Source organism: Erinaceus europaeus, chromosome 16, assembly GCF_950295315.1.
Source record: "Erinaceus europaeus chromosome 16, mEriEur2.1, whole genome shotgun sequence".
NCBI classification, from domain to species: Eukaryota; Metazoa; Chordata; class Mammalia; order Eulipotyphla; family Erinaceidae; genus Erinaceus; species Erinaceus europaeus.
In genome coordinates, this window is record NC_080177.1 from 39,176,813 (window position 1) to 39,195,483 (window position 18,671).

The window sequence follows — 18,671 nt, forward strand, 5'->3', positions numbered from 1 at the left end:
AACATAAATGCGAAAATATTGAACAAAATTCTAGCCAACCGGATACAGCAGTATATCAAAAAGATTGTTCATCATGACCAAGTGGGGTTTATCCCAGGCATGCAAGGTTGGTTTAATATACGTAAATCAATCAATGTGATCCACCACATCAACAAAAGCAAGACCAAAAACCAAATGGTCATATCAATAGATGCAGAGAAAGCCTTTGACAAAATACAACATCCCTTTATGATCAAAACACTACAAAAAATGGGAATAGATGGAAAATTCCTGAAGATAGTGGAGACTATATATAGCAAACCTACAGCCAACATCATACTCAATGGTGAAAAACTGGAAGCATTTCCACTCAGATCAGGTACTAGACAGGGCTGCCCACTATCACCATTACTATTCAACATAGTGTTGGAAGTTCTTGCCATAGCAATCAGGCAGGAGCAAGGAATTAAAGGCATACAGATTGGAAGAGAAGAAGTCAAACTCTCCTTATTTGTAGATGACATGATAGTATACATGGAAAAACCTAAGGAATCCAGCAAGAAGCTTTTGGAAATCATCAGGCAATACAGTAATGTGTCAGGCTATAAAATTAACATTCAAAAGTCAGTGGCATTCCTCTATGCAAACACTAAGTTAGAAGAAATTGAAATCCAGAAATCAGTTCCTTTTTCTATAGCAACAAAAACAATAAAATATCTAGGAGTAAACCTAACCAAAGAAGTGAAAGACTTGTATACTGAAAATTATGAGTCACTACTCAAAGAAATTGAAAAAGACACAAAGAAGTGGAAAGATATTCCATGTTCATGGGTTGGAAGAATCAACATCATCAAAATGAATATATTACCCAGAGCCATCTACAAATTTAATGCTATCCCCATCAAGATCCCAAGCACATTTTTTTGGAGAATAGAAAAAATGCTACAAATGTTTATCTGGAACCAGAAAAGACCTAGAATTGCCAAAACAATCTTGAGAAAAAAGAACAGAACCGGAGGCATCACACTCCCAGATCTCAAACTGTATTATAGGGCCATTGTCATCAAAACTGCTTGGTACTGGAACATGAACAGACACACTGACCAGTGGAATAGAATTGAGAGCCCAGAAATGAGGCCCCACACCTATGGACATCTAATCTTTGACAAAGGGGCCCAGACTATTACATGGGGAAAGCAGAGTCTCTTCAACAAATGGTGTTGGAAACAATGGGTTGAAACATGCAGAAGAATGAAACTGAAGCACTGTATTTCACCAAATACATAAGTAAATTCCAAGTGGATCAAGGACTTGGATGTTAGACCAGAAACTATCAGATACTTAGAGGAAAATATTGGCAGAACTTTTTTCTGCATAAATTTTAAAGACATTTTCAATGAAACGAATCCAATTACAAGGAAGACTAAGGCAAGTATAAACCTATGGGACTACATAAAATTAAAAAGCTTCTTCACAGCAAAAGAAACCACTATAGAAACCAAGAGACCCCTCACAGAATGGGAGAAGATCTTTACATGCCATACATCAGATAAGAGTTTAATAACCAACATATATAAAGAGCTTGCCAGACTCAACAACAAGACAACAAATAACCCCATCCAAAAATGGGGGGAGGACTTGGACAGAATATTCACCACAGAAGAGATCCAAAAGGCCAAGAAACACATGAAAAAATGCTCCAAGTCTCTGATTGTCAGAGAAATGCAAATCAAGACGACAATGAGATATCACTTCACTCCTGTGAGAATGTCATACATCAGAAAAGGTAACAGCAGCAAATGCTGGAGAGGGTGTGGGGTCAAAGGAACCCTACTGCACTGCTGGTGGGAATGTCAATTGGTCCAACCTCTGTGGAGAACAGTCTGGAGAACTCTCAGAAGGCTAGAAATGGACCTACCCTATGACCCTGCAATTCCCCTCCTGGGGATATAGCCTAAGGAACCCAACACATCCATCCAAAAAGATCTGTGTACACCTATGTTCTTGGCAGCACAATTTGTAATAGCCAAAACCTGGAAGCAGCCCAGGTGTCCAACAACAGATGAGTGGCTGAGCAAGTTGTGGTATATATACACAATGGAATACTACTCAGCTGTAAAAAATGGTGACTTCACCGTTTTCAGCCGATCTTGGATGGACCTTGAAAAAATCATGTTGAGTGAAATAAGTCAGAAACTGAAGGATGAATATTGGATGATATCTCTCTCAGGCCTAAGTTGAAAAACAAGAATAGAAAAGAAAACACAAGTCGAACCTGAAATGGAATTGGAGTATTACACCAAAGTAAAAGACTCTGGGGTGGGTGGGTGGGTGGGTGGGGAAAATACAGGTCCATGAAAGTAGATGAATGACATAGTGAGGGTTGTATTGTTAAATGGGAATCAGGGGAATGTTATGCATGTACAAACTATTGTATTTACTGTTGAATGTAAAACACTAATTCCCCAATAAAGAAATAAATTATTTAAAAAAAAAATCTGAAAGGCTCAGAAAGTAGAGATACTAGATAAAATGAGAGCTGCCCGGTTGGGTCCTATAAAACAAACCCAAAGTGGTTTGGGGAGGCTGGGTACGGGGAAAAGCACCACAGTATAGGACAACAATGCAGGGAATACATATTTGTTCTTATATGTACACAACAGAGTATTAATTACACATTCTAAGAAAAAATTGTTATTTCAATAACAAGATCATAACAACAAAACAGAGGGTGCACACACACACAAACATTGTGGGGCTGGTCAAACCCAAGAGAGTGCGAAAATTACCACATGCAAGTATCTGGCTTCAAGCTAACATGCAATGGGAACGCTCATAAACAAAGAAGCATTATGGCAGTTATCTCTCTTTCTCTACCTCCTATTTACCTCTCAATCTCTGTTTCTATCAAACATAAGAGGAAAATAAGGGGGAAGCAGGGGAACACCACCAGGAATTTGTCATGCCCCAATGTTAACATGGGTGGCAATAAAAATAAGTAATTTTAATAAATATATAATTTGTGAAAATTAGAAATGTTTATCATATTCATAAAAATAATATTCGTATCCAAAAACTGAATTCAGAAGAGTATACCATTTTTTACCAAGATCAGTAAAAGGGAAAACAATAAATTAATGCCTTCAAATTCCTAAATGAAATTTTCAATCGAGAATTCTACATCCAGTAAAACCATCAACCAAACATGAAACTAGAAAGGATAAATACATTTTCAGATACACAATGCCTCAACAAAAGTACAAAAGGTATATGCTCTTGACACTACAAATTATGTTCAAAAGGAAGGAAAGCAAGAAAGATGACAGTGTTATTGGACTGGGGGATGCTAAAAGAAGTCTCAGAAAGACAACTATGCCATCAATTAAGAAAATATCAAAGCGGGGCCGGGTGGTGTTAAGTGCACATGGTGTGCAGCGCAAGGACATGCACAAAGGAAGGATTCTGGTTCAAGCCCCTGGCTCTAGACCTGCAGGGAAGTTGTCACTGCAAGCAGTGAAGCAGGTGTCTATCTTTCTCTCCCCCTCTCTATCTTCCCCTCTTCTCTTAGCTTCTCTCTGTCCTACTCAGCAACAAAATAAAAAAAATAAATAAAAAATAAAAAGGAAAAAAATGGCTGCCAGCAGCAGTGGATTCATAGTGCAGGCAGGGAGCCCCAGTGAGAACCCTGGAGGCAAAAAAAAAAGAAAGAAAAAGAAAAAGAAAGAAAAGAAAAGAAAATACTAAAGGAAAAAGACTAAAGACTCCAGAAGGGATATATCCTCAAAATAAAGAGACAGTTGTTTAATACATAATGTGTTAAGAAGCTGAAGGACAAGGAAATTTAGAAGGAATATAATCATAAGTAAGTAAAATTATAAACAAATATAAACCGAAAGCATAAAGCAGTTAATTCCAGGGATTCGGTTTAAGAATTGGTATTTTAGGAGCCAGGCAGTGAGAGGCACAGCCAGTTAAGCACACACATTACCAAGCTCCCCTGTCCACATGTGCTGGATAGGGGGGTCCCTTCACAAGCAGTGAAGCCAGTCTGCAGATGTCTCTCTCCCTCCTTCTTTCCGTGACCTCCTCAATTCCTATCTGGCCTTTTTTTTATCAAATTAAAAAAAAGAAAAAAAGAGTGGTCCAAGAAGTGACACAGTGGATAAAGCATTGGACTCTCAAGCATGAGGTCCAGTGTTCGATCCCTAGCAGCACATGTACCAGAGTAATGCCTGGTTCTTTCTCTCCCTCCTCCTTTCTTTCTCATTAATAAATAAAATATTAAAAAAAAAAAAAAAGCAAGATAAAGAGGAATAATGGCCACCAGGAGAGGTGGGTTTGTGGTACAAGCACCAAGCTCCAGTGATTAATAGCGGGACCAATAAAAAAAAAGAGATATGGGGCCAGGTGGTGGCACAAATAGTTGAGCAAACACGTTATAGTGCGCAAGGACCCAGGTCCTCACCTGCAGGGGGGAAAGCTTTCCAAGTGGTAAAGCAGGGCTGCAGGTGTCTCTCTCTGTCTCTTGCCTTATCACCCCCTTCCCCCTCGATTTCTGGCTGTCCCATAATTAAACAAAAATAATTTTTTAATTTTTAATTCTAAAAAAAAAAAGATAAAAAAAGGAAATGGAATTTTAATTTATCTTGGCTTAAAATTGAGTAACATGATCTTAATGATATCAATACACACTGATAAACTCAAAGGGTTTGTATAACCATACAAAGACAATAAGGGGAAAGTAAGAGGAATAGTGTGGAAATATTAAGCTTTCTTTTCTGTAAGAGTCAACAGATATGCTTCTGGCCAAAATGAGGATTTACTGTTCAGTTACATAGTTATAGGCAAATATAGAGAGTTTATACTTACAATTATTTTTTACTTATAAATTTTAAATGTGCTAATATAAATATATATACACTGTGTGTATACATTGTACGGATGTGTAATATAAACTTTAGATAAATAAAGTCTTCCAATATTTTAGGTTTACTTAAATGTTGACCCAAAGTGAATTATCTACAAAGAAAAAATAAAAAGCCAGATAAAACCAACGGCTTAAAGGGCCACAACTCTTATATCTAACCTAGTATTTCAAATTACTATTTTTCTAGTTCATCACTTCTTTGGCGGAATAAAGGGAATAGAGGAGTAAATAATACGTATTCCATGATTTCCTGATGCACTCATCAAATTAAGAAAAGAGTACAGAAAATGAGCATTTAAGTAGGCAAATTTAACTATTTGGAATAGAAATGCTTTAGCTGCTTCTCTCTTCACAATCAATGAACTTCAGAGCCATTCCCTAAAACAAATAACAGAAAGTTTCTCAAAGAACCAAAGGATGTAACTACAGGAGGAAAAAAACATACAACTAGCTCACAGTACCTACTAGGTATCCCAATTTTATCTGCAACTTTAGCCTTCAGAAAGAAGTAGTACAGAGACTATTTTTAAGTTCTAAGAAATATTAAAGAAGTCGAACTGTACTAAAACTATCAAATCATATTGTCTTCACATAGGTAAAAGAAATCTTACCCAGAATTATGTAATAAATATCATGAATATCTCTTCCCCTTACCTTGCTGTGCTGCCTCATGCTCTGCTGTTCTCTTCCTGATATAGCTCTGAATTTCTTCCCACCTCCTCTCAGCTTCTTGTAGTTGGACCTGGAAAAGGGGTACATTAACAAGCACAGGATTTCATTTATTAAAATTCCTATCTACTCAAGCTTTACTGATGTGTCATAAAACTGCTTAATCTAACAACTAGTCTCATATAAGATGATAGGCAGATATGCCTAGTCTGATAACATGCCGATAGGATCAACCAGAACCATTTCACTTTTTTTAAATTACTTTTTTGAATATTTATTTATTCCCCTTTGTTGCCCTTGTTTTATTTTTTTTTCCCCCTCCAGGGTTATTGCTGGGCTCGGTGCCTGCACCATGAATCCACCGCTCCTGGAGGCCATTTTTCCCCCTTTTTGTTGCCCTAGTTGTTGCAGCCTCGTTGCAGTTATTATTGCCATTGTTGACGTTGCTTTGTTGTTGGATAGGACAGAGAGAAATGGAGAGAGGAGGGGAAGACAGGGAGAGAGGGGAGAGAAAGATAGACACCGGCAGACCTGCTTCACCGCCCGTGAAGCGACTCCCCTGCAGGTGGGGAGCCGGGGGCTCCAACCGGATCTTTACGCCGGTCCCTGCGCTTTGCGCCACGTGCGCTTAACCCACTGTGCCACCGCCCGACTCCCGCCCTTGTTTTATTGTTATAGTTGTTATTGATGCCATCGTTGTTGGATAGGACAGAGAGAAATGGAGAGAGATGGGGAAGACAGAGAGGGGGAGGAAAGATAGACACCCGCAGATCTGCTTCACCACTTGTAAAGCGACTCCCTTGCAGGTGAGGAACCGAGGACTCAAACTGTAATCCTTACACCAGTCCTTGCACTTTGCGTCACCTGCGCTTAGCCTGCTGCAACTCCCACCATTTCACTTTTTTATATACAGGATTTACAGATTAGATTATTTCAGAAACTCAGTATTGGATCAATACATGTACTACCGTGCATATATCTAACTCAGCTATGATGTTTTCCAATATTTTCCTCAGTTGAAAGCATTCAATTTGTCCATGTCTACAGTGAGCAAACTTACATCTATAAACTATAAATACCAGCACTAAACCCACCAGCAATAAAATCGTATTAAATGAAACAATTAATAATCTCCCAGACAAATCTAAGAAAACTACAGTAGGTGTGGCCTAGAAATAGTACTGTGGTAGGGGGCTGGGCAGCAGTATACCCAGTTAAGCATACGTAATACTATGTACAAGGACCTGCACACCAAGACCAGGGTTTGAGCCCCCACTCTCCACCTATTGTAGGGATACCTCACAAGCGGTGAAGCATGTCTGCAAGTGTCTCTCTCCCTCTGTATCTCCCCTCTCAATTTCTCTGTCATATTGAATAAAATGGAGGGCTGAGGAGGGCTGGGTGGTAGCACAGTGGGTTAAGCGCACATGACACGAAACGCACAAAGTACAAGGGCTGGCAAAAGGATCCCTGTTTGAGCCCAGCTCCCCACCTGCTGGGGCAGGGGCACTTCGCCAGTGGTGAAGCAGGTCTGCAGGTGTCTATCTTTCTCTCCTTTGTCTTCCCCTTCTCTCTTGATTTCTCTCTGTCCTATCCAACAACAACAACTATAACAACAATAACAACTACAAGGGCAACAAAAATGGGAAAAATGGCCTCAAGGAACAGTGGGTTCATAGTGCAGGCACTCAGCCCCAGTGATAACCCTAGAGGCAAAATAAATTTTTAAGTCTCAAGTATAAGACTTAAATTTTTAAGTCTCAAGTATGAGGTCCTTAGTTCTTTCTTGGCATTGCATATAGCAGTGATGCTCTGCTTCTCTTTCTCCACTTCCATCTCTAATGAATAATTTTTTTATTAAAAACTACAAAAACAAAAATTATACTATTTCTCATATATAATTCTTTTTTAGTATTTTATTATATTTGATAGAAGAGAAATTGAGAGAAGGGGAAACAGGGAGTGACAGAGACACCTGCAGACCTGCTTCATCCCTCCTGCATGTAGGGATTAGGGGGCTTGAACTTGAGTTCTTGTGCATTATAATATGTGCACTTAACCAAGTATGCCACCACTCATCCCCACATCTGATCATTCTCAATCTTTTTAACTTATACTGCTCTGGAATTGTTATTAAGATATATGACAACATCAATAGCCTACAAAAGAATCTAATACTTAAACTACAACTTAAACTAAACTACACATATTTAACTCATTTTCTTTCCAATGAAAAGATAATTTTTGCACATCAGTCTACTTAATGTGCATACACTATAACATGGAAGGGAAACAAATCTATTCTCCCATCAATCATCCTAAGCAACCGCATACATCTCCTGGCAGTAATAAGCATCTCACAATACCAGCGGTTGTTCTGGTGTCTAAGAAACAAAGCATGATTTCTGTAGTGTGATTCAAATGAAACTACTGCAGCAATAGCTGGTCTTGTGCATAATCAAGGAAAAACCCGCTATTCAAGGCTGGAAGAGAAAGAGGCTCTTCTGAATTTACTAGGAAATCCAAGTTAGAGACAAGTTGTTATTGAAGGCAATTGTCATTAACTACCTTTAAGTTGTAAACTCATATTTAAGATGAATTCTATTTAGAGTTAATCAGTTAATTTTTTCTAAGAATTTTTAATATTAAATTCAAATCTACATGCAATTCTTTATTTAGCTTAAATGGCTCTATAGAATCCTGAGGCTATGGGTTCAATTAGTCATCAAATTACATTTCTCAAGCGTGTGTGTGCGCGTGCAAACGCACGCATTCAGATCACTGAATTGTTATTATCTACATTACTCATAAAATGATATAAAGGTGGCAATATATTACTTTCAGCTGAGTAACTGCTTGCTCAGCATTCTTCTTCTGAACTTCCTCTTGCTGTAGCTTTCCTTTCTTCTCAGTCAGTTCATTCATCAATCTACCACAATCCTGGCGCAGCTTACTGAGTTCAGCAGACTGCCTAAAAACAGTAACTAGATTAGGAATCTTCCATTAATACTAACACATATGAACAACAAAATATTAAATATAGTTTTTCAGAGTAAGTAATCCCTCCTATATCTAACTAAAAGCAATGCTATAAGTAACAATGCTAAAAAAGTATGGTTGAATATAATACCTGAACAATTCTGATGACAATTATACAAATCCTAAATCACTATAAAATTATATTTTAAAAACCGATGATTTAACTTTCATGAGAAGCATGGATCAATAGCATCATGCTCACAACTATTATTAAAGTCAGTCAAGCGTAGTTATTCTGAATAAACATGTTAATTAGTCTCCTCTTGGCCAGTTTCTCAAAGTATAATCCACAGCCAATTGCCAAGTATCACAAGAGATGTTTCTTTTTATTTGTTATTAATAGTATGTTACAAGATTATAAGATTATGTATAGTTTCACACTACAACCACTACCAGAGTTCTATATCCCCACCCTAAGAAATGTTTCTTAGCATACAGACTCCTGGACTGAGTCAATGATGCATAATTTCTAAAGGGGTAAAAATCAAGAATACGATTTTTAACATGACAGATACTTTTCAAAATAATGGAGTTTTATAGTTACCATGAAAGGATTTAAAATGTTTTTTAAGTTTAATGTTTTCAAATATGCAAATGAATTTAAAGTTCCAATTTTGCAGTTTCTTTCCACAGATGACACTAACATTGTACAATTTAGCTGAAAAGGTTCTTCACAAAACATAAAAATAATTGTTTTTTTTAAACATCCTTTTCTTTTCTAAGATCTTATTTATTAATAAGAAAGATAGGAGAGAAAGAACCAGATATCACTCTGGTACATATGCTGCCGGGGACTGAACTCGGGACCTCATGCTTGAGAATTCAATGTTTTATCCACTGCGCCACCTCCCGGACCACGAAAGAACTGTTTTTTTAAACTGATTCACTTTAGAAGCAAAAGTAAAAAAATATGAAAGTCTACATCAGTTACTATCAAACACCATTTAGATTATTCAAGAAAATACCTTCCCATTCAACAAAAAGTAAAGCATTTGAAAGCATACTTGTTTTCTAGTTGGTTTGTAGTATTGCTGACTGCATCTCTCAGTATGCCATTTTCCTGTTTCAAGTGAGCAATCTCAGCCTCCATCTGTTCACGAACTTGCTGGAACTAAAATTATTTTACACACATGAGATTTAAGAGTAACCACCAAAGAAAATTTTTTCACAGAAGTTTTTTTTTTTATGATCAGACTGAAAAAACATCAATAAATGAAGTCTGGATCATCTTCAACTAAGTTAAAGAATAAATGACATTGACAGGAATCAATATAAAATATATACAAATAGACACAGCTTTCAAGACTATAAGTCAGCATATATCACTTTTAACAAGTGCTCTCATCAGTCCTTATCTTTCCCACCTCCCATCTTCATTTTTCCAAAGTACACAGTGTTTATTATTATAATAAAGTATTCACTTAATAGCTTTAAGTTTGCCCTCTCAACCCCACCTAAATTAAGTTGCTTAGCTAAAGACAGGGAACCAAATGTAACTAGCCATTATATACAGTAGCCCAGCAAAGTATTACACATATTAGATATTTAAAATTTTACGAGCAAAATAAACTCAAAACATTTCGTTTGGAAAGAATGAACAGATACCTTCATCTGCATCTGTTGGGTCTCTTGATAACTGACATGAATTTTATTCTGAAATACACTGTGTTCTTTTTCTAATGTTCCTATACGATCTTTCATTCTTGCTATAACAACATTACTTCTTTCTTTTTCAGCCATTACTTCCTAGAAGAGTAGACAATGAAAGAAATTTCAAAAGTTATGGAAAAGTACCATAAAACATATTTAACATCAGCAAAACAATGTTAGTAATATAATCATGAATTCAGAAATAAGTACTTGTTTTAAAAAAATAGTTAAAAAAAAAAAGGCTGTCTTCTGCATTTTACCTGCTCTTATACTAATTCCTTTTATAAACACTTGTTACTGTTAACATGCACTTTCTAGGGAGTCTGGAGGTAGCGCAGCGGATTAAGCTCACGCAGTATGAAGCAGAAGGACCTGCATAAGGATCCCTGTTCCAGGTCCCAGCTCCCCACCTGCAGGGGGTTGCCTCACAAGCGGTGAAACAGGTGTGCAGGTGTCTTTCTTTCCCCCACTCTGTCTTCCCCTCCTCTCTCCATTTCTCTCTGTACTATCTAACAATGATGACATCAATAACAATAATGACTAGAACAACAATAAAAAAAAAACAAGGGCGACAAAAGGGAAAATAAATGAAAATATTAAAGGTTTAAAAAAAAAAACATGTCTAAGAGTTAAGTTGTTGAACACAGAATAAATCCCACATTCTAATTCAATTATACAGACGTGTATGTACATAAACAGCTCAACTGGTAGAGCATCAAACCTTCATGTCTGAGGTTTCCCAGTCTGATCCCAGCACTGCATGTAGCGGAGTTGTGTACTGGTTTGTCTCTTTATGTGAAATTCTCTCAACTGTAACAATAAATGGGGGGTGATTCACCTGGTTGAGCCCACAAGTTACAATGCACAAGGACTCAGGTATAAGCCCCTGGTCCACACCTACAGGGGGAAAGCTTCACAAGTGGTGAAAACAGGACTGCAGGTGTCTCTGTCCTTTTCCCTCTCTATCACCCCATTTCCTCTCGATTTCTGGACGTCTCTATCCAATAAATAAATAAAAAGAAAAAAAGAAAATATTATCTTTAAAAAAATTAATAGGGAGCTGTGGGGCTTAGAGGAGAGTTGGAGGTGAGGCCAGGCTCCCAACCTCTGCTAGGAGCAGGAGAATAAAGGTTCATGGGGCCCATCAGAACAGCCCTCTGTGGGCTCTTCTCTCCTGGAATTCTTGGTAGTACATCAGTGAGAACCTCATTACCCTCCTCCTCTCCATTCCTCTGGAGGCATGTTAAGTGCTACTCCTGCATGAGTGCATCTTCATTCACAATGACCAGACCAGTGTTCAGATCAGCATTACCTACTAGGGAGCTCAATTGCTCAGAACACTGAACCTATCCTGATGCTGAGATGCCCTGTGGCACAACCTCTGGCAGAGGAGATAACTTCTTCAACAACATTTTCTTCAAGACAGGCTACAAAGTGTGTTCAAGGCAATGTTTAGACCTGGGATGAAGCTTGCTCTGGCAAGTTGCTCTTCTACCCTGAGCAACTCATCAAAGGCAAGGAAGGGAGCTGCGTGGGGGCACACACAGTTAAATGAACATATTACAGTGCACAAGGACCTGGGTTCAAGCCCCTTGTCCCCAGCTGTTGTAGGGAAGCTTCGGGGTGTAGTGAAATCATACTGCAGGTGTCTCTTTTTCCTTCTTTATCTCTCCCTTCCCTCTCAATTCTCTCAATCCAACATTAATTAATGAATTAATTATATGCATATTTTAAAGGCAAGTAAGATGCTGCCAATTAACTATGCCTATGGGTACTGTACTACTGGCAAGATTATTGACCTTGTCTTAGACCATATTTGGAAACAGGCTGATAGTGTACCTGTCTTTAAGGCTTCCCGATTTTCCACAAGTTTGGTTCACCTCTGCCAGCAAGAAGTCCAAGCTGGAGTTCTTCATCTACCCAACCTCCACACCAGGATACCACAGTAGTAGTGGAATTCCATTCTCACCATTCATACCATCCTGAAGCACTGTGACTGAGACTTCGTGGTATACAGTGAGAACTATGATCTACGACACATAAAAACTTTGACACTGAACATCCAACCTAAACTAAACCTGAAGAAACTGATAGGTCAAATTGTTTCCTCCATTGACTACTTCTCTCACACTTGAAACCCTGAATGTTGACCTGGAGCCAGACTAACCTGGTGTCCTGAATCCCTGAATCCATGTCCCTCTGGCCATATACATCCTATCATCTCTGCTGAGAAAGCCTACTATGAACACCTTACTATTGCAGAGATCACCAAATGGTAAAATGTGACTCTCTCCATATGGAAAATATATATCCTGGACTGTGGCAGTGTGACATCCCAAAGATGTCAGTGCTGTCACTACCAACACCAAGAATAATCACAGCATCCAGTTTGTGGACTGGTGCCCCAGTGGCTTTGAGGTTGGCATTACCAGCTTCCAGCTGTGATCCCTGGTGGAGATCTAACCAAAATACAGCAAACTATACCACATTCATTACAGAGGTATGGGCTCATGGTCTGGACCACAAGTATGATCTCATGCACATCAATCACGCCTTTCTTCACCAGTATATAGGTGAGGGCACGGAGGAAGGAGAATTTTCTGAGGATCATGAAAACATAGATGCCTGGCAGAAAGACTGAGAAAATTAGGCAGATAATGCTGAGGGAGAAAGTGAAGCTATAGGTTATGTCCAGTGCACTTTACTGTGCTGGCACCATCTTACTTTTGTTTTTAGGAAGTTATCCATTGTGGCCCTAACTTAACCTATTAATAAAAGTGAGTTTTGTCTATGGAAAAAATATATAAATATGCACGTTAAGAGTGTGCAAGGACCCAGATTCAAGCCTCCAGCCCCCACCTGCAGGGGGAAAGCTTCACAATGGTAAAGCAGGGCTGCAAGTGTCGCTTTCCCTATCACTGTTTCCCTCTTGATTTCTGGCTGTCTTTATCTAATAAATAAATTAAAATTATTTCATATATATATATATATATATAAATAAATAAAACCTTTTTAAAGATTTGTAGTTATTTATTTAAAGACAGGCCAGGTAGTTCACCCAATAGAAGATACACATTATCATGCATAAGGACCTGAGTTCAAGCCCCCAAACATCATATGTGAGCACTTTCATGGGGACCTCACCGCTTGTGAGGCGATCCCCTGCAGGTGGGGAGCCGGGACCTGGAACCAGGATCCTTACATCAGTCCTTGAGCTTCACAACACGTGAGCTTAACCCGCTGCGCTACCTCCAAACTCCCTAGAAAGTGCATGTTAACAGTTGCAAAGTGTTTATAAGAGGAACTGGTATAAGACCACGTAAAACACAGAAGACAGCCTTTTTTTAAATTTGATAGTCATCTACTGATCAGCTCTGGCTTATGGTGGTGCAGGGGACTGAACCTAGGACTTTGGAGCCTCAAGCATGAGAGACTCTGCATAACCATTATGCGGTGTACCCCCACCCTCAAATTTAAATTTTTTTAAAACAGTCAGTAAATTAGTCACATAAAAACCATACTAAAGTTTTTAAATCTAAGAAAGCATGCCTATCACCTGGCTCTGAGGTGCAATGGATAGCACATTGAGTTTTTAGACAGAAAACACACTTACCTTTTATTAATCTCTATCAACCCAAATTTGTCCATTATCTTTAAATTTTACTTCAAAATCTCATTACAGATTATATATTCAAGCAAAGCCAGTCTTATAATGTCAGTCAAGTATGCAACAGAATGGTACAGAAATAAATTTCACTTATTATACCATTATTTAACTCCAAAATGAAAAAATAGGTACTCTGGGAGCAATGAGACCATACTTTCTATAGGATTTCAATTATGTTATCCACAGAATTTTTTAACATACAAATGACACAATTTTATTATTAATTTTAGGTGTACAACATTTGTTACTCATATATACATTTGACTCTTGAACAACAAAATTGGTTTGGGCACCAATTACCACACAGTTGACTCTCACACAACATTATTAATAGTCTGTTATTGATCCGAAGTTTTACCAATAATACCAATAATAAATAAATTATGCATGGTATTAGCACTGTGTACTATAGTTCTATAATACAGTAAGCTACAAAAAATCCTAAGAGAAAATTTATTTACAGTATTACACTGTAATTACCAATACTGTATATAAAAGTAAAACCAGGGATTTCAAACCAGTAACGTTCAAGGGTCAACTGTATTGTGAAATGATTAATACAATAAATCTAACTACTACCAATTATCACACAACTATATTTTTGATGACTAAAACAAATTTGAAGATTTACTCTCCTGGCAATGTTTAGATACACAACACAATATTACTTTTTTTTTTTTAAGTCACCATGCCTGGGCCAGGTGGTGGTGCCTCCAGTTGAGCACACATGTTGCAATGCTCAAGGACCCAGGTTCCAGCCCCAGTCCCCACCTGCAGGGGGAAAGCTTTGCAAGTGGTGAAGCAGTGCTGCAGATGTCTCTCTGTCTCTTACCCTCTCTGTCTCCCCTCTTCCTCTGACTACTGGCTGTCTCTATCCAATAAATAAATTAAAAATATAATAATAATAATAAAACTTTAAGTCACCATGCCTGCTGGGCTAGTGTAGGGGTACCTCTTCCCGGGCGTATACTCTCTGGGTTGGAGAGAACTTGACCAGAGCCAGCCTGGGCTGCTACTCACTCAGCGACGTGGGAGAGATGACTCATAAACTTGTGGTGGAGTGGCAATACAATGTCTTTATTGATCAGAAAGCCAACGCGTTTAAACGGTAGACCCAGAAGTGGCAAGTTCGAAAGGGAAATGGATAGGAAGGGGGTGGAGAAAGGCAAAAGTGGGCTGGAAAGGTAGGAACTTCCTTAGCAACTGTTGTGAGGGTTTTAACTGGTAGGATTAATATTACCCTGCAGGCAGGGAGGTAGAAAGAAGATAGATCAAAGGAATGGAATGGGTGGGGATCTCTCAGGCAAAACAATGATTATGTAGACAGGCCATATTATCAGGAATGTAAGGTTCTTTGTGAGGCTCCTCACAACTACTCGACACATGCCTATAGATTACATTCCAGAAGTAGGTATTTTTAATTCAAAGTCTACATCATTTGGGGTCAGGTGGTGGCATACCCTGTAAAGAGAGTACATTACCATATGCAAAAACCTGGGTTCAAGTCCCCAGTCCCTGCCTGCATGGGATAAGCTTCATAAAGATGATATAGAGCTGCAAGTATCTCGATCCCCTCACCCTTCTCTGACCCTAGTTCAAACAAAAAAGTAAAAGGGGGGTATCATACAGTGGCACACCTGTTCACACACACACATTACCATAAGGACCTGGATTAAAGACCTTGCCTCCCAATTTAAGGGGGGAAACATCTTGAATATTAGAGTAGTACTGCAGGTGTCTCTTATCTACCTGTCTGTCTGTCTCTCTCTCCCTCTCTTTGTCTCTCACTACCATATAAAGAGAAGGGGGAGTAGAGAATAAAAAAATAATAACAGCCAGGAATGATGGAGTCACCATGTAGGCACCAAGTCCCAGCAATAACCCTGGTGGCAAAAAAAATGAGTAAATAAATAAATAAATAAATAAATAAATAAATAAATAATGCCTGTAGTTTTTGACATAGTTTTATATGAGTTTTAAGGGTTTACTATTAAATTCTCTGAGTAAAACATCTAGAGATTGAGAAACTGCGTTATTTAAAAATTAGAAGGAGCAGGGTAGGGCAGTGGTACCTAAGGAATTGGGTTCAAGTCCCAACCCCACCTGCAGAAGGAAAGCTTCACAAGCAGTGCAACAGTATTGCAGTGCCCCCCTTACTTTCTCCTTTTCTAGCTCCATCTTTCCCCTCTTAATTTCTATCTCTATGCAAAAGGGGGGGGTAGCCACAAGGAACAGTAAATTCATAGTGTAAACACTGAGCCCCACTAGTAACCCTGATGGCCATTTTTAAAATTGTAAGTATCACAAAAACCATCATAAAAATTATCTGTGTAAGCTTGACATTTACCTACAAATTGAACCTGTACATGCTAACATAAGAAAATAATCTAGAAACATGCTCCCAATAACTAACCACTCTTTTTATTCTGAAATTAGTTATACAAAAATACTACTATTTTAAATTCGTAACTGTAGGTTATCAGAATATAAAATGCCACCAAAGTTCTAAAAAGTTCTAAACTTTTACAGGACATAAATTTACTACACACACCAAGAAGTCAAGAATTAAAATCTCTAAAATCCTCTAAAAACTTTGTTGCTTCTGACTCAGAACACACCCCATAAAAAGAAGAATGCCTTCACCTGGGTTAACTGCTTACAACGATCCTTTGTAGCAGCAGCATCTTCCTTCACAGCAGCAAGCAATTTGTCTTTTTCTTGAAGCTGATGTAGGAGTGCAGTCAATTCTCCTTTACTTGACTATAATTGAGAAATTAATACATAAACATTTAGCAGTGGCGAACAAAATCATGTAAAGACTAGCAATAAGAGCTCTTAGGCCAATGCAGAGTTCTCTACTAGATATAAAGCAAAACGACTGCCCATCACTAGTCATTTAAGAATCATTCAGAAAAGTTACTATTGTTATATATTCTGATGCATTCAAAAGGATTTATTTCAAGAAACAATTTTTTACAAATTACATGACTTCCAGATTTTAAAACCAGAGTCTAGGTAGTAAATTTCCTTTCTTACTAAACACCAAAAGATAAATATGAAAACAAGTATCAAGATATACTGCCCAAAGCAGCTGCAATCAAACACAAGAGCTAAGCAATCCTGTCAGAATATAACCAAGACTAGAGATGTTCCAAGATCATTTTTCTGAAGTTAATACACATATCTTAAAAGGTTAAATTAGCAGTTCCCTTCTGATATCAGGGAAAAGTGCAAACAGGAATTTTCAAAGGGCACAAGAAGCAGAAAAAAAAGAAGAAATCAGACAAATTTACTCAAAAAAGAGCAGCTAGTCAAGGCAGATGATGTATAAATTCTCTATAGTGAGACTGTCAAGTGAAGACTTATCTGGAAAATGGAAAGGTTAAAAACATACATAACCGGGAGTCGGGCTGTAGCGCAGCGGGTTAAGCGCAGGTGGCGCAAAGCACAAGGACCGGCATAAGGATCCCGGTTCGAACCCCGGCTCCCCACCTGCAGGGGAGTCGCTTCACAGGCAGTGAAGCAGGTCTGCAGGTGTCTATCTTTCTCTCCCCCTCTCTGTCTTCCCTTCCTCTCTCCATTTCTCTCTGTCCTATCCAACAACAATAACAATAATAATAACTACAACAATAAAAACAACAAGGGCAACAAAAGGGAATAAATAAATAAAATAAATATTTAAAAAAAAAAATACATAACCAAAGAAGAACAGAAGTCAAACTGGGTCTTTCGTTGTTATTTATTTCCAGATACACAGACAATTCAAAAGTAACATCCTTCACTGTGAGAAAAGTAGTGATCCTATATAAAGGGTATATGTAATAAATGAAAAATAGGAAAATATGGAAGAGAACAGAAGGGAAAGGATAGGGAGAGGGGAAGTAGGAGGGGGAAGGGAGCAGGAAAAGGGGAGAGGGAAAGGGAAGGGGAGAAAGGAGAGAAAGGGAAAGGAAAAAAGGGGAGGGGAGAAAGGAGAGGGAGACAGGGAAGAAAGGAGGAGAAAGGGGAGGGGAGAAAGGGGATGGGAGGAAGGGGAGGAGAGAATGGGAAAAGAAAGGAGCTAGGAAGGGAGGAGGAAAGGTATGTTAAATGAGAAAAATAATCAGTTAAAGATTTCTTTTAATCTAATAGTGGGGGGGTGCAGATAGAGTGGGACAGGGTCAAGATAGTCAAATAGGGTGTACCTGTGTTTTTCTCCTCCCATAATAACAGCAAAGTGGTAATACTTGGGAAAAAATCTACCTAGAAACAGACCTAAAATCCAATTATTCTTCCAAAACAAGGGACCAAAGGTCAGCATCCAGGTGACAAAGATAGAAAGACACCCACCCCTGGGAGCTGGTCAGTAGCGCAGCGGGTTAAGCACACGTGGTGCAAAGTGCAAGGACTGGTGGAAGGATCCTGGTTCGAGCCCCTGGCTCCCCACCTGCAGGGGAGTCTATTCACAGACAGTGAAGCAGGTCTGCAGGTGTCTATCTTTCTCTCCCCCTCTCTGTCTTCCCCTCCTCTCTCCATTTCTCTCTGTCCTACCCAACAATGACATCAACAATAATAATAATAGCTACAACAACAAAAACAAGGGCAACAAAAGGAAACATCAAAAAAAAATTTTTTTAATATATTAAAAAAAAAACACCCACCCCTAAGAAATAAACCCTTTCTTTCTTATATTATATTATATGACAATATGCAGCAATCAGAAAGCAGTTATCTAAGGTTCGGGCTTTAATTTGGGGAGCA

At 38.5% G+C, this 18,671-nt stretch overlaps 1 protein-coding gene across 5 annotated transcripts in view; it reads right to left on the bottom strand.

Moving 5' to 3' along the window:
• KTN1 (kinectin 1) overlaps nt 1-18,671 on the bottom strand; it is a 130,079-nt gene that overhangs the window by 66,134 nt on the left and 45,274 nt on the right. For all 5 annotated transcript variants that reach the window (XM_060174926.1, XM_060174929.1, XM_060174928.1 and 2 more), the window contains exons 6-10: nt 16,575-16,691; nt 10,220-10,360; nt 9,619-9,725; nt 8,414-8,546; nt 5,561-5,648 (exon numbers count right to left, since the gene is read on the bottom strand). In XM_060174926.1, the coding sequence (XP_060030909.1) occupies nt 5,561-5,648; nt 8,414-8,546; nt 9,619-9,725; nt 10,220-10,360; nt 16,575-16,691 (586 nt within the window). The remainder of the gene's footprint in view (nt 1-5,560; nt 5,649-8,413; nt 8,547-9,618; nt 9,726-10,219; nt 10,361-16,574; nt 16,692-18,671) is intronic.